Source organism: Sitophilus oryzae, unplaced genomic scaffold, assembly GCF_002938485.1.
Source record: "Sitophilus oryzae breed Bouriz unplaced genomic scaffold, Soryzae_2.0 scaffold_815_pilon_pilon, whole genome shotgun sequence".
NCBI classification, from domain to species: Eukaryota; Metazoa; Arthropoda; class Insecta; order Coleoptera; family Curculionidae; genus Sitophilus; species Sitophilus oryzae.
In genome coordinates, this window is record NW_022147434.1 from 7,480,103 (window position 1) to 7,496,898 (window position 16,796).

The 16,796-nt window shown below is 31.7% G+C and overlaps 1 protein-coding gene across 1 annotated transcript in view; it reads right to left on the bottom strand.

The window, feature by feature from the left end:
* Nucleotides 1-242: 242 nt before the first annotated feature.
* Nucleotides 243-16,796, bottom strand: part of LOC115889481 (multidrug resistance-associated protein 4-like) — a 69,733-nt gene continuing 53,179 nt past the window's right edge. Inside the window, exons 15-23 of the mRNA XM_030909486.1 lie at nt 12,405-12,627; nt 12,121-12,345; nt 11,223-11,403; nt 9,136-9,408; nt 2,036-2,192; nt 1,781-1,951; nt 1,535-1,657; nt 1,286-1,477; nt 243-1,053 (exon numbers count right to left, since the gene is read on the bottom strand). Of these exons, the coding sequence (XP_030765346.1) occupies nt 990-1,053; nt 1,286-1,477; nt 1,535-1,657; nt 1,781-1,951; nt 2,036-2,192; nt 9,136-9,408; nt 11,223-11,403; nt 12,121-12,345; nt 12,405-12,627 (1,609 nt within the window). The 3' untranslated portion in view covers nt 243-989. The remainder of the gene's footprint in view (nt 1,054-1,285; nt 1,478-1,534; nt 1,658-1,780; nt 1,952-2,035; nt 2,193-9,135; nt 9,409-11,222; nt 11,404-12,120; nt 12,346-12,404; nt 12,628-16,796) is intronic.

Genomic DNA, 16,796 nt, shown 5'->3' on the forward strand with positions numbered 1-16,796 from the left:
CGATTCTTATGGAAAATTACATTCTTTTAACTGTTGATGTCAAGGCCTGCTTGATCTTAAAACTTTTGGATCAAGCGGGACATTTTAATTTTAAAACTGAACAATAGAAAACAATTTATAATGTATATTTATAAATGGCTAAATACACATTTAAATTAGAAATATTTATTAATTTTCACTTTTCTGCCAACTAACATTTTTAACTTGACGAGTTTTTGCAGCAAACCGACCATATATTTTTATCAAATAAAAATAAGCCATGTAAGAATTATTTCAAATACTCTTTAATAAAACATTCAAATCTATAACAAATTTTACAAATATTACTTTGGTGTAATTGATTAATAAAATAAATATTATTTATATAATACATCAATAAAAATTTAAAACAAGCGTTATTGCAGAAATAATTATATAGTTTGTACAAAGTAACTGGCACAGAATTATGTACAAAGAATAAAGCATACAATTTTTGGTAGATTTATAATTGGTTTTTAGATAAACCATGTTCCCTGATTTTTTTATTAGTTCATTTGTAAACTATATTTTACAATCACAACAGCTAAGTAAACACTACAATATAATAAAATTACTAAACATTTTAAAACAATAATTTTTTGATTCGTTCTCAAAAAAAAGGTTGTTGAACATTTACAGTTTTCACTTGACTTCAACAAATAATTGATATCAGCAGGTTCAATAAAAAGATGATTTTTTTAACATCAAAAATAAAGTACCTTAAAGAATAATGTAGTAATACGTTTCTTTTATAATAATTGTATCTCCTAATACCAATATATTTGCTTAACTGTTTTATTAGATTTTAGTTGTCATATTTTTTATGTTTTTTTGTTTTAATGATTTTTATAAATTTTTTTCAAAGAATCTACAGAAAACTAAATAACAACTGAATTTTAAATCATAATATGTAGGAAATAAATTATTTACAACCTAAGAGTAATAACAAAAAAATTGACACATTTAGCCAATTATTGGTCTTTTTTGTCCACAGCTTTTCCATTTTGAACTACGTTTTCTTCTTTAACGGTAATCCTTAAAATTAAAATGAAATAATAAATCAAAGTGAGAAATAATTTACAAACAAAAGAATTTAAGATATTTAACATTTATACTCAACAAGTATAAATAAAAATTGGTTTCAAAATGGTAAATTTTATTAATGTATTGATCAAAATCCAATTTATTAGACGTCATTGATTAAAAATTGGTATAAAAACTTGTCAAAAGTTAATATTTATTATAAGACAGTATATATCGTATTTACCTTGCCTTATTTTTTTCATAAGCCTCTTTAGCAATTTCTTTTAGTCTAGATTCCATGACTGGACCAGTCTGAGCAACCATTTTAGCAAAGTACCCATTAGGATCTTGAAGCAACTCATGTGGTGCAGCAAATTCTACTAATTTTCCTGCATCCATTACTAGTGTTTTGTCATAATCCGCAATTGTATTTAATCTAAATATATACATGGTATTGTAGGAACTAGTATAGCAAATAATAATATAATGTTACCTGTGAGCAATTGTAATAACAGTACAGTCTTCAAAAGCTTCTCTAATGGTTCTTTGAATCAGAGCATCAGTGTGCCTATCTACATTGGCAGTAGCTTCATCCATCACTAAGACTTTATTATTTCTATAAATTTTATACAAAACATAAGAATTAGTACAAATGTTTAAAAATATACGAAATATATGTTTAGATTTGATTGTTTATATCTTGATAATTTAATTTAAATAAGTAGTATTAAAAAAATACCTCACTATAGCCCTAGCTAAGCAAATTAATTGCCTCTGTCCAGCGCTGAAGTTTCCTCCTCCCTCAGTAACTATTGTATCTAATCCGACACCATTTTGTTTTAGTTCGACCCTTTCTAAAGCTTTCCATAATTGTTCATCTGTACATTTCTCAAAAGGATCCAAATTATGTCTAAAGATATGTTATTTAATTAATATAGACTTTTAAAAAATATCCGGTAAATATGTAGCAATAACGTTTTAAAATGTAACTAACCTTAAACTAGACGAAAATAATATGGGCACTTGAGGAATGATTGATATATTTGTTCTCAGGATGCGTAAACCTACTTTACCAGTATCAATAGCATCGATTGCTATAAGGCCATCAACAGTAGCTAATCTAAATAGTGTAGCAACAAGTGATGATTTTCCTAAAACAATTACATAGTGTCAAGTGGTGTAAATATGAGATGCCTTGTTTAGGTAGAAAATGAGACACTCACGTCAAATTACTGAAAGCTTATATTCAGTTAGTTTTCTTGTTAGGAAGATTTGAAAATAATTGTTAAAAATCATCCACATAAGTAGAGGGAGATGGGGGTTTCTGCGCCAGGAGCCGGAGCAGGAGCAAGGAGCCGGAAGTGACGTCATCAGCTAAGAACATGTAAAATAGGCTAATAAACAAGAATAAACAAGTCTGAACCGCGGTGAACGGCTTTAAAAGGTTTGAACAAAAAATGAACAGCTCTGTTGTGTTAAGCTAAAAAGCAGTTCAAAGCGGTTCACCGCGGTTCAAACCTGTTTATTCTTGTTTATTAGCCTATTTTACATGTTCTTAGCTGATGACGTCACTTCCGGCTCCTTGCTCTTGCTCCGGCTCCTGGCGCAGAAACCCCCATCTCCCTCTACTCACATAGTTTGATTAATCTTTGTATGATAAATCTTGGGAAAACTGAAATTACAAATCCACTCGTTTTGCGGTTATTATGGAAGTGACTACCAAACTTTTATTTTTACCAAACGTATGAAGTAGTAAGCGTTCCACCCCTGTCGTCGCATCCGTAGATAGAATATGGTATATGGTTTAGAAAAGCATGTCTGTTTAAATAAGTCCTGTTGGTATGAGAAGCATATGAGAAGGGCATCTATATTTTTAAATTTTGGTCACAACTCAAAAATGTCAAAAAATATGTAAAGAGACCTACCAAGTACTACATACAGGGTAGCGCACCTCATTCGCCTCGGTTGATTATACGAAAACGAAAAGATGTAGAAACAAAATATTTTATGGGTATATGTGGGGAGGTAATGGCACAATTTAAAATTATTTTGAAATGTACAGGGTGTTTCAGAACTAAGATTCATACCAAAGTTATATTTTTTCTTATGGAACACCCGGTATTTTATTTCATTTTTGGATTCTTGGGCCCAAAAAAAAGTATTTATTATAAGGGTTAAATATGTTTAAAATCTTTGGATTTTGAGATATTGAAAGATATTTAAATTTGCATGCTACAATAGAACAGATTAGTAACACCTTGTACCTATTCAAAATTAGTTCTTGTGCTGAGTTTAAAGGTAGAGAAATAAACTTTACAGAAAAATGTTATTCCTTCCTTAAATGTATCCAGGGGTACCAAAAATAGCTGATCAATTTTAAGGATTTATTTTACATAAAAAATTTGTTATTTCAAATGCAACACCGTATTTTTTTAAATAAGTCAAAACAGATTTAAATGCTCTTTCAAACTAGTGATGGGCAAAGCTGTTATTTTTAGATAACAGTTGAAACTGTTATAGTTATTTATAAAAAACAGCTTAAAATAACAGCTTAAAAATAACAGGTTTCTTTATTTTATTGCTAAATATCTGAAAGAATATGAGGCGGTCACCGCCAGGCGTATTAACGCAGTTGCAACAATGACGTGCTCGGTGGTAGTATTTCAGGGTGTCATAACATTTCTAAATATCGATTGTTATCTAAAATACCTCTCTAAAAACGGGGGTTGTTTACAAATAAGCGCTGTTTACAAATTGCGATATAAAAAAGCCAAAATGCCGCCACTCGTCTATATCTATAAATTCCGATCTACCTACGCCCTACCCCTCGATCCGCGTAGATTCTGAATTGCGTAGCAGTGTACAGGGTGCATCTCACTCGACGGGCGAGAAGCTCTTCGTTATGATTTTACCATTTGCGGTCAAAAAATAGCAATATAAGAAAATGTGTAGTATATTCTTCATAAGTAAACCAACTACACACTAGAGTTCGAATTAATTTTACACTTAAACTAGCATGTACAGTTTGACAAATATAGGAAGAGACTTGGGGATAGCACCGGTCGCGCACACGATAGAGAGAGAACGCATTCGGCGGAAGAGAGATGCAGTTACGCTACGAAAAATCTGATTGAAGCAAATTTGTGGGATGTCCACTGCGCATCGGGGGGCGTCTCTTATTTTATATTTCTCACGTCTCTAGCTATACTTGTTAAGTTGTACCCGCGACTTCGTTCGCATCGAATTATTAATTTGTAATGGTGATGATAAAGCAAAGCAAGAATTTCCATTAACATACAAACTGGATAAAATTTTCTCACATTTGCCAAAAATATGCTTTAAACGTCGAGCAGTTTAAGCAGAATCGTGGTTAATCAATTACTCAACTTTTTGGAACACCCTGTATTATTTTTTAAAAAATTTCAAAATATGTAAAAAAACAAAATAAATTATGCGTGTCCAATCGTTTTCCCGAAAGACTAACCGTTTTTTAAATAATAAATATTGTAATATTTGAGGGGCGTTTTCACCCTCTTGGAATTTGAGATTCGAGAAACCCCTCCTTATCGCACCTCTACACCCCACAGTCAATCCGTTTACCAAAAATCAGCTTTAAACGTCAAGCAGTTTAAGCAGAATAGTGATTACTCAGTGGTCATATTTTATGAAACACCCTGTATATATTTTGTAAAAATCTCAAAATATGTAAAACAACAAAATAAAATATACGTGTTTAAGAGTTTTTTCGAAAAACTCACCAGTTTTTAAATAAAAAATATTCTAATATTTGAGGGTGGTTTCACCCCCTTAGAATTTGAGTTTCGAAAAATCCCTTCTTATCGCACCTCTACACCCTAAAGTCAATCCGTTTTCCAAAAATCAGCTTTTTACGTCAAGGGCTTTAAGCAGGATCGTGATTAATCAATGACCAGATTTTTCAAAACACCCTGTATACATTTTTAAAAAATCTTAAAATATTATTCTGAAAATTTTTCAGAATAAATAAATACTTAAATATTGAAACTTAATAACAAAGTATTGAAACATACAGCGCCATAATATCTCGACCTCCGCCCGTTATGCTCGTAACAGGTTGAAAAACAATATGTATCTAAAACAACTGATGCGTTATTCTCCAACCTGTTTCAAACCTCCGATTATCTCGAACGCCGTTCTGTTATGCTCGTAACAGGTAAAAAAACAACATAGCTAAAACAACTGATGCGTTATTCTCCAACCCGTTGCGAGCCTCCATCGACAATCGACCGATGCAGCAGCGCTCCTTTCCCACTCCTGTTATCTCGACAGTCAGGCGTTATGCCCGCAACTGTTTCAAAAAAGCTGCTTCTTTTATATCCTATTATTTTTATGCTGTTGTCAGCCCAACACGACGCGCCGCGCCGTAGCGCATACCCCACTCGCCGCCTGTATCGATGGTTGTCGAAATAATAGGTTTTCCATCCATACTAGTTGTTTTTTGGAATTGCTTCGAGCAGCATCGAATTTCGTGGCGGTGCAGAGCGCCGACTTCGTTTCACGAACACTCGATCTCTGCGTGTCGTTATTTTATATCTGTTATTTTTTAAAAGCTGTAACGGTTGCGTTATGTTATTTCTAAATAATTGTTATAAAATAACAGAGTTAGATAGTTAGTTAAATAACAAGTTAAATAACAACCCATCACTATTTCAAACTATATTAGGATTCCCTATACCTATCTGGCTCAGATTTTGAATAAAAAACGATTTTTCAATAAAATTGTAATCAAGATGGCTAGTAGTATTGTCATGGCAAGTTTCTAGTGACAGTTAGTAGCTATTTTCAAAATCGAAATTGGTTTATGGACTTATTTAAATTTATAAAAAGTCTACTTTTATTTAATTTGCCTACAATAGTTTAATAAATAATATTTATGAAATATGTGTTTATTATTCTATCGAGAAAAACGAAGAAGTAGGTAGTCTTTGAATTATTTTACGATGACTTGTAGATACATGGATTTTCTATAAAAGAGCCAATTACGGCAAATTCATTTTCTTCACTTCCAACAACAGGTTTTCTGCCTAATATTTTTTTTTAATAAACCACACTACCACGCGAAATAGGACAAGAAGTTTTTAAAAGAAATTCTTATCAGGAAGATTCCTAATTGGATATCTTTGAGCATAAGCCCTTGAGGCCAAGAAGCAATTTTCCTCACAAAATAATATCACTAGTATATAATATCACTCACACATATCTATTCGTTACGCCGTTACGTTTATGCGTTAAATATGAGACACTTTTTTCAGCATACGGGCTTTTTAGGGGTACTTTTGGTATACGTTTACTTTTGTAATAGTTCCCTTACCGCCACAATTGCTTATACGCTAAGGGCTGACAAATGCTAAGGGCTGGTAACGGTTAGTTTTGGATCGATATTTCCGTATGTAAGAAGAGTACAATGCGTTTATGATGTACTGAACAAAAAGAGAACAGTAAAAACGTCGCGAAACTTATGAAATAAACTGAGAAACTGATCACATTGCTAAAAGACGTAGAAGGGCATATAGCAGATTCGTCACGGTCGACCCAATCAGTACTTAAATTCTAAGGAAGGGTTTACATCATGCGTTCGGCTTCATGATTTAATTACGTCTCGTGATACTTTATTTGTTTATTTATTAACGAATCGTTGTAGTTTCCCTATAGCTTGTAAATTTTTAAGTTCAAGTTAGAAACACTTGTGCTTTTGGTAAAAATAAGTGGAAATGAGTTCGTTTCGACAGTGGTCGCGCTATTAGAACTTTTGAATTCAAAAATCGATATCTCGAAATCCATTAGAAATAATTATTGTAGTTTCTTTCAAAAACTTTCTTAATATTTCTGCTATATTTTCTTGGCAGACAGTATGTGAAAATCTTTATAAATAAAAAAGTTACAGGATTGCTGAAAATTGCGATGCACTAAAAGTAAATGGATGGGATTTTTAACATTTTTGAATGGAAAAAAACAAACCTTTAAATTTTTCTTATTTAATCATCTTGTAAAAGATCCGAACTTCAAAATAAAAAAAAGTTTCAATATCTAAAGTGGTTCTTGAGTTATCGCGTGTTATGTGCAGAGTTGTTAAACTACACGTAGTAATTAATAAACTACATTTACTACATGTCACAAGTAGTTTTTTAAATGTCGAGTAGTAAATGTGTAGTTTATGTAACTAATGTAGTTTTTTTAAATAACTGAGAAAACATAACCTAAAAACTTTGTTTGTTGATCAATTCACAGATCAATTTAAAGAAATAAAAATCTATATTTTGTGAATTTGTTCCTTATTATGTGATATTTTTGATACTTAGTAGTTCAAAATGCTTGGAAGACGTCGATGTCTCCATACCTTGCTCAATACCTTCTGGGAAGAGGGGAATTATGAAGTTGTGCCTTTAGATGTAAAAAATCATATATTCTCCTAGAGAATGTTTATGGAGAATTTCTCTATAAGAATTTATAGTTTATTTTGTCTTCAATGTTACTTCGTATTTCGTAGAAAATACACTTTTGTTGAAAAAAGAATTGTCTTTTTTTCTGATGGTGTTTAACTTATACAAATATAATATAACTTCATACTTCCATGATAAGAATTTGGCTTGATTTTTGTTTAAGCGCTAAGATCAGTTTCTAAGGAACTTAACTCATCAACCTCTAGAATGGTCTATTATGCCCTTTTTGAATCGCATCTTCGTTATGCCCTTCCATTCTGGGGTACTTGCTGCGCGACAAAATTTGATCGTATTTTCAAACTTCAAAAGAGAGCAGTTCGATACTTATTGGGACTAAACAGTAGAACTCACTGCCAGAATTTCTTTAAAAATTTCAAAATACTGACTCTTCCTTCCTTATTCATTTTTGAATCCGTTTGCTTAATCCGCAAGCACATATTCTCTATTCCGGAAAGGCCTCCTCACAACTATCCACTTAGGAATGCGGAGCACGATATTTATCTGCCAACCCCGAGCTCAGAACCAGTCAAGGGCTCAATACTGTACAATGCCAAGAAAATGTACAATCATTTGCCTTCGAATATCAAGTCACTTTCATTCTTTCCCGCATTCCGCAAAGCTCTGAAATCATACTTACTGGAGAGAGCCCTATATGCGGTAAACGACTTTTTTGTGGATGTTTAATCATGAACAATTTTGAATTTTAAAATTTTGATCATCTCACACACTGGTTAAAGGTCTAGTATTTAATATTCAATATTTTATAACTCTTGATTTTATGATAGTATATAACATTTTATCCATTTACAGTTTTCCTTTTGTAAAATTTTCTAGATACGCCTGTGTTCTATATAATATATGTTTTATTTGTAATTTTATGACGTAAATTTTTTTGAATTGATTTGTATTGTATGACATTTTTTTTATTATTTGTATATTTGTTTTTGTGCTTTTTTGTTTCGTGAATGCTTTGTCGATGAAGCTGTTTTGGCTTTTTGTACAATAAAGCGTTGTTTTTTTCTAAGTCTAAATTGTTTATGTTTTATTATATTTTTGTAGGTAGTTTTTGTGTAGTTTTTGAAGGAAGTTTTTAAAATTTTAAAACGTAGTTAATACAAAAAACTACGCGTAGTTTTTGGCTTCATAAACTACTTAACAACCCTGGTTATGTGTTAAAAAGATGAGCTTTTAAATTATCGCGAAAAAAAGGCTTTTAAAAATTAGCGATTGGCAATCTTGATTTTACTTTACTTGATAGGGAAAGGTGTTCCGGAGAAATGTGGCAACTCCGCAACAGAACACCGTCGCATTTCTCTCACTCCGACTTAATCAGATCCCTATGCGATTTACTTCCACACATGTAAATATCGACCCAAAAGTAAAAGTTGCCAGCACGGTATATTGTTATACAGGGTGTGCAATTCGCAAAAATGTGAAAAATATGGAATTATTGACAAATAGATTATGCAGAATCTATAAGGAAGGTGGAAGAAATACTTTTTTATTTAAATCGTTGTAATGAAGAAAAAGTAAAAGTTTTTTGACGACAAAATGATTAATTATGTAAATCTCTAAATAAAAACTAAATACTAATAATCAAACAATATACACATACCTGCTCCTGTTCGTCCAACAACGCCAATTTTCTCGCCAGGTTTGAATTCCACAGTTAGGTTCCGAATTGATGGTGGAGAATTACGCGTATATCTAAGAAAAGCGTGATCGAAAGTAACGCGACCCTTCTGCGGCCAATCGAGAGGCGGCTTGTCGGCGGGTAAAGGCTCCCACGGTCCTTCTTCGTCTAATTTCGTATATTGAAGAACACGCTCGACGCTGGTCATTGTTGAAGAAACTTCAGCCGATTGACGCACTCCATATTGAAGCATGCCTAAATAAATATTCCGCTATTAAATTTCTATTTTTCTTCTAATGAAAAATAAAAGAGAATAGGAAAAAGAATGAATGGAAAAGACAGCTCCATCTGAGATAAAGCCAGTTTTTCTAGTCATTCTATCTTTGAATAGTTCAGCAGCCACCACGTCGATTAGTTTAAATCTTTGAATAAAAATATTAAAGGAGTATAATGCTATGCATGTATTCATGCATGGTCGACGGAAAGAGGACTCTAGGGTGGGAATCCTTGACAGTTCTCTTTGACGATTCATTTCACACATTTGAATTTGATTTGAAATTTTGTGGATTTGTCAGTCTTTACTGAGCTTATTTTATGTTATTTATTATTTATTCTACTTCTGAGTTGTTTAAAGGTAGTAAATCTAGAAGGAAGTTTCTTGTTTGTAGCAGAACTTAAATTAACAGTGACAGCGACTTATCGAAAAAGACTGTAAAATAGTTGGTTGTGTAGCGTGCGGTAGACCTCGGTCAAAAATCGAGGGGGATAATGGAACGTGTAGTAAACCGATTATTTATGAAATTCGCTTAAAATTAACTAATTATATATTTTTTCTTGCATTTTTGCTTTTATTTACTACTTGTCAAAGATTAGATGTCAAAGAATTTGGATACGCCAATTTAACTTACCTGCTTCAGTAGCGTATGGGATGATTGTAATAAATAATATAACTTATGTATTTTTATTAGAATTGTATATTTTTATAAAAAATTTAATAGCTACCAACAATAATTATTGACAACGTAAAATTAAACAACAAATTATTGAATCTACCATACATAATTTTTTACACGTTTTGAATAAAATCAGAACGGCACTGGTAAACCGGAATTTAAGTCGGCCATTTTAGGAGCCCGTCGCGTCTGGGCCGATCAAGATTTTTGATAAGCTCCTTCCTTAATCTTTTTATTCAAAGGTTTAAACTAACCAAAAAGAAAGGCACGTATAGCCTGTCCAATGGGAGGATCCCAGACAGTAGCTGTTTTTAATTCACTGGCAAATTGTAATTTCTGTATTTTTTTTAATTGTAAATATTTGGATATCATATATCGAAATCTTCCCCGAGTTGTGAACAGACTATACACACCAAAGAAACATTGGAAAACAGATTTACAAACGTTTGTAAATGTTTATAAACTTGCTGTCCACACCTAAGCAGCATTCGTTTCCAATAATTTTTTGCAAATCGATTAGAACGCGTGTATCGGCCTTCCGTGTGAAGTATTTGAAGTAAATGCCTCTTTTAAAATAGGAAATAAAGTTGACTTTATTCACTTATTTCCTATTTCAAAAATAAAGCTAACGTTTTACCTGTCAAGTAAGGCGGATAGCGTACACACTAGAAGTTGTGATTTAAATTTCAATTGTAAACACGCAAAGCTAATTATGAAACGTCGATTAGTTTAACCTAAATAATTTTGTAAAATTAGATTATTTTTTGACCAATGCAAAAATATTAGATTTTTAAAAATCACTTATTAAAGATTATTTTTTATAAATTTACTCATATTTTTTTTCATTAACAAGTGCTTAAGACTAAGTTTAGGTTTACATGAAAACCATAAAGCGTCGTCCGTCGTTCCTTAAGGGAATACATGACGCATGACGTATGCAAGTAAACCACACTTATCCTAATACAAAGATTGTCAAATGAAAATCATAATTTTAAATTTTTATAAAATCAAATAAAATGTATTAAAATACAACATAGATAGCTTGTTTTAGGAGATTAAAACTGTTTTTTTTTTGTTGAGAATCTAGTTATTCTTTGTTAATTATTGAACAATTACCTGTTAAAACTAGCGTTTGCGAAATTACTAAACCTACATCACCAGCCTTAATATCTTCATCTCCAAATACTAGGAACTGGAATGTAACAAACGCTAAGAAGATTGTACTTATGATATCCAAGTAAAAACCAAGAGATTCACTGGTAGCTCCAAATATAAACCAGGTACCTGTGTGTTGATCCTACCAAAAAAAATATAATTTCATTATAACCATGTGTAACATAACAAAACATGTGTAAAATTCTATTGTAAGTATTAATGACTATTATATTTTAAGTATTAAATTATAATTAGATTAACAGTACCCTAGATATAATACAAACCAGATGTAAAGAGAAAAACAGAAAAATTTTAAGTTCCCACATATTTATTAACAAAGGTAATTGTAACAAAAATAACTAATTATTATAAATAGATACACTTTTAATAACATAATTCAGAATTGAAAAATCATAGTTGTCAGTTTTCGGCTTTCAAAATTCAATTTGCCACCACTAGTATATACAGGGTTAGTCATAAATAAGTGCAAATATTTTCAGGGCCGGTAGATCCCGATAAAAGAAACATATTTTCTCTTTACCGTTTTTAAAATAAGTAAAAAACAACCGAGTTATTTTACTTTGAAAATTTCCAAAAATATGATTTTTTGCTTAAATTTTGAGAACCACTGGATCTTTTCTGAGGTTTCTTTTTTGTAAATTTAATCTATTATACTACCTATGTTACCATATTATCAACAAAGTATGTTTTTTAATTTACTAAGCGCGATTAAAAAATAAAGAAGTGTACGGGCCAAGTAAATGACGGCTAGGGATTGACCTCGCCAAAATTATCATCAATTGTCATTCCCCAGCTATCTTTGACGCCGTTTTTCTCGATCGTATAGTATTTCACTTACCTGCAAACTGTCAAATTCTTGTACTATCAATTCTTGAGCTTTAAAAGCTCTAATTGTAGGCAATCCATAAAGGGAAGAGGAAACGTGTGAGAATACTGGAGCTCTCGTCGACCCCTCTAAACGTTTTATATCTTGAGCTGAGGTTAGATAAACCACTCGAGCGTACCAAAATATCAAACCCAGAAATATTGCTGGTACAATCATCCACGGACTCACTATAAATACCTAAATAACATAAGAAGTTATAATACAAATAATCCCAAATGAGTTTCCAAATATCTTACCATTCCTAAAATACCTAACATCATGAAAAATATTTGTAGCGTTTCTAGGAACACTTTTGGTAAAAGTTCGTCTACCGCACCCATGTCTTTAGAAAAACGATTTAGAATACGACCGGAAGGATTGGTATCAAAGAAGCTCATTGGGGCTCTTAATAGGCATCGGAACATCGTATTATGTAAATGTTTTGAGGCACTCATTGATATCTTCATAAAAAGTATTCCCCTGAAACATAAACACAAGCATTCAACAAGTTTTATTACTCCTGTTTACTAGGGCTAAGACAAAGAGTTATTTGTATTTCCGTATTCTGACGGACTATTTTAGCTCCAACCTCACCCCAGAGAAATGAGATACAGCCTATAATGGCTTACGCGTGACGTCAGCGACCGAAGGCAATGGACCATAGACTTAAAATAAAATATAGACTACACTATCTACATCTCAACGCGGTCAAACAATCTTTTTTGTACACATGTTTACTTCTGGGTACAGTTGACCGAGCCTTCCTCATCCAGCCTATGTTGTCACGTTTTAATATTATCAATATTTTTTTTCTTGTTAAACACATATATTGAGATATTAATACTACATTTTAATAAAGTAGGTTTTAATATTCCATAGATGTATTAAATATTCCTTATGCTTCTAAATTATAAGTCGGATACTGTTTAAAAAGGATAAGTTCTTTACAATATGACAACACCGATTAGAGGCGAGGGAGCCTATTCATTCATTTATTACCTTGTAGTACGCGCCGCACGTGTGCGGTAAAGCTTTGTTGCCGCTATGTCCCCGGCTGTATTAACGCATTTTCTTAGCTTGTAGTCCTTAAGTGTTTATTTTATTGATTTTTTCTGTTCAAGAACTATAAAATATGGTTCGCCAGTGCCAAATTTGCAAGAAATTTGACTTAAATAATCCATTTAAGTCTTGAAACGACTTTTGACCGGTAGGCAACTCTCAATTTACCTATTGGGAGTCAGTGGCGTTGTTGTAGAAAGGCGCTTATTTAGATAATATTTTAGTAAAATGTAAAATCTGATTTTTTTCTCTTACATTACATTATTTACTTACTTACATTGTAACAAAATCATAATTATAACCCTGTTAATAATTATATAATAATGTTTTTTTTTAAATATATTCCGGTTTATTCTAAAATTATCTTCAGAATCTAAAATAACATACAAGAATTTTAAAATGATATTACATTATGAAACAATATTTTTTAATATACCGGGTCGTCTCCAAAGTGGCTCACCCCTATAACTTTTTTATTTTTTCAGATAAAAAAACAGATTTGTATGTTAGTAGGTATATGACATACATTAGGATTTATTGACGTATTCAAGTGTTTTTGGTCTATTCCTGTTTCACCGAAATGATTACATCTTTTGATTTTTAAAGGCACCCTCGGTATATTGCTACTTTATTCGATAAAAAATGACACTCTGAATAGAATGACATATCATATGTCAACTTTTGACATTGTCGCTTAAAAACAAATCGTATTTTAAATTTCAATCCAGGGTGCCATGGTGTTGTTAAAAACACTAAGTTTTAATTATGATTATTGTTAGTTCTCAGTAATAATTAGTACGCAGAAAGAAAAAAAATCGTGGGTGTTTGGGAAGGCTCGAAAGGAAACAATGTTTTTGCGACGTTTCGCGAATTTATTGTCGCTTCTTCAGGCACCAAAACCATATTTTGCCTAAAAACATTCATGGCGATTCCAACCGCCAACACTAAGCCACATACGGAAGAAAGACACCGATGCTCGGTTTGTGTCGTACTCACAGAAGTACGACAGACAGAGAGAGTACGACACAAACCGAGCATCGGTGTACGTCGGGCAAAAAATACCCGTTAAGTTTTTGTTTTTTCTTCCGTATGTGGCTTAGTGTTGGCGGTTGGAATCGCCATGAATGTTTTTAGGCAAAATATGGATTAATATGTTTTGGTGCCTGAAGAAGCGACAATAAAGTCGCGAAACGTCGCAAAAACATTATTTCCTTTCGAGCCTTCCCAAACACCCACGATTTTTTTTCTTTCTGCGTACTAAGTTTTAATCAAGGAGCCTTGGAAAAATAGTTTTGATCGTCTAATGGGTTTCGTGTCTTGTCTAGGCCGGTTAAAAGATGTACAAAGCGTATTTTTAATCATACATATGTCAATTTTTTCAAATGGAACAAGGGTGACTCATTAGCATATTTGGAAAAAGCACTTTTTTATGAATATATTGATACCAGACACTTGGTATTTCGAGTCAAATTGTCGTTATGAACCGCGTGTTACAATTACAATTAATCCATATGCGAAAATGTCAAAAGTTGACATATGATATGTCATTCTATTCAGAGTGTCATTTTCTATGGAATAAAGTAGAAATATACCGAGGGTGCCGTTTAAAAATTAAAAGTTATAGTCATTTCCGGTGAAACAGGAAGTGGCCAAAAACAATTGAATGCGTCAATCAATCCTAATTTATGTCATATACTAACATACTAAATCTTGTTTTTTATTTGAAAATATAAAAAAATATGGGGATGAGCCACTTTTGGGACGCACCCGGTATAATAAAGACAGTACCGAGTTAAATAAATGTAGTTTTCATTTTATCCACTTCCTATCACCTTCCTTGCTTTAATGGAACAGTTTTATGTTTTCCCTAATTTACATAATAAGACATCACTTAACCAGAAAAAAATTTACAACAGTCATATATTCTTTTTTCTCTCCCTGTCGCCGATTCAGTTATATCTGTGGAATAGATCCTGTTTTTATTAATATTAGGGGTTATAAATGTTTAACTAAAATTAATAATTTATTATTAATTTCTAAAATTACGTAATTTCGATTATAAAATTTCTTCTATAACGTGTATTTTATTATTTTTATCCTTTTTGGACTCTAAGACGTTTTTTCTAAACTTTTATTTAAAAAAACCTGTCCTAAATCTTAATAAAATATAAAAAAGTTTAAATACGATATATTTTTAATTTAATTATAACTTCATTAAAATAAAAAAATTACCCGGCTATGACACGGAGAGTTCAGGTGTACTTTAGAAACGAAAGACAGTGTTGTGTTTCTCGTCAGAGTCGTCAGGGAACGACCGTTACGACAGAGACAACATATTTATCGCTCGTGTCGCACTCGTTATAACCTAAAACAATAACACAACAATAACAAGACATTGTCTGGCCGCATGTTCCAGCTATTTATGAATGAGATGCTCAGTCTATATTTTATTTTAAGTCTATGCAATGGACGAAACTCTATAGGTAGGTGCACACATGAGGTAAACTTTTATCGCATAGAAATTTTCACACCCTGTTTTTACAAATTATATGTATATATAGAGCGGTTCAAATTGTATTCTGGAATAACTAAAAAAGTGCGTATACATTTATGTCCTAAAATGCTTCGTTTCGGAGATACCGGGTGTAGAAGTTCCATTTTTATTTCGATTTTTCTAAATAATTTCTGAAACAACGTCGATATTTGGATGAAAATTGACGTCTGGGTGTTTTTAGACATGAGGATCTCGATTTCGATGCGAGTATGACACATATATGTAGGGGGCGCCTCCTACATATTTTTAACTGGTTTGAAAAGAAATAAATTTTTGTCCATCCCTGTATTACACTAATGAGTGAGAAAATATACATTTCCATCTTTTTTATGTAAAAAAGATTTCTTTGCAAAACTCACTACGGGTAATGGTTCTCAAGATATTTGGAATAGAAGTAGTCAATACATGTCATCATTGAAAACTTACAATCAAAACATGTTGACTATTTAGATAGTTATTAGCTGAATTAATAAATTTGAAATGTTTTTGAGCCAATGGTTCAAAAGAAACTATTTTATCATAACTTTTTTAAAAAAATATATATAAAACAAACAACTCACAACTTAAAAAATATAAAAAGTTCCCAAATTTATCATTTCAGTCAAACAAATATCTAATTAACATGTTTATTTTTTGTCAATAATTTGTTTATTTGACATGTATTGACTATTTCCATTCCAAATATTATCTTGAGAACGGTTGCTCGAACGAATTTATACCAAGAGACCTTTTTCACGGAGAAAATGGAAATGTATATTTACACTAAGCTTTTAATTATCTGTACAAAGAGTTATTACTCTTCAAAATAGTTTAAAAAAACGTGTGTGGGTGGCGCCCAGTACAAAAAAATGTAGAAAAAAAAAATATTTACAAAATCAGAAATATGTATATTAATAGGAATTCGGTACAAGTATTTTTTATTGTTAGATTTACTCATTTTGCAGAAAATGGAACACACATTTTTGAAAATCCTTGTGTATCGATAAAAATTTGTATATAGACATAAAACAACTTTTACGTTTTATATCTTACGTTA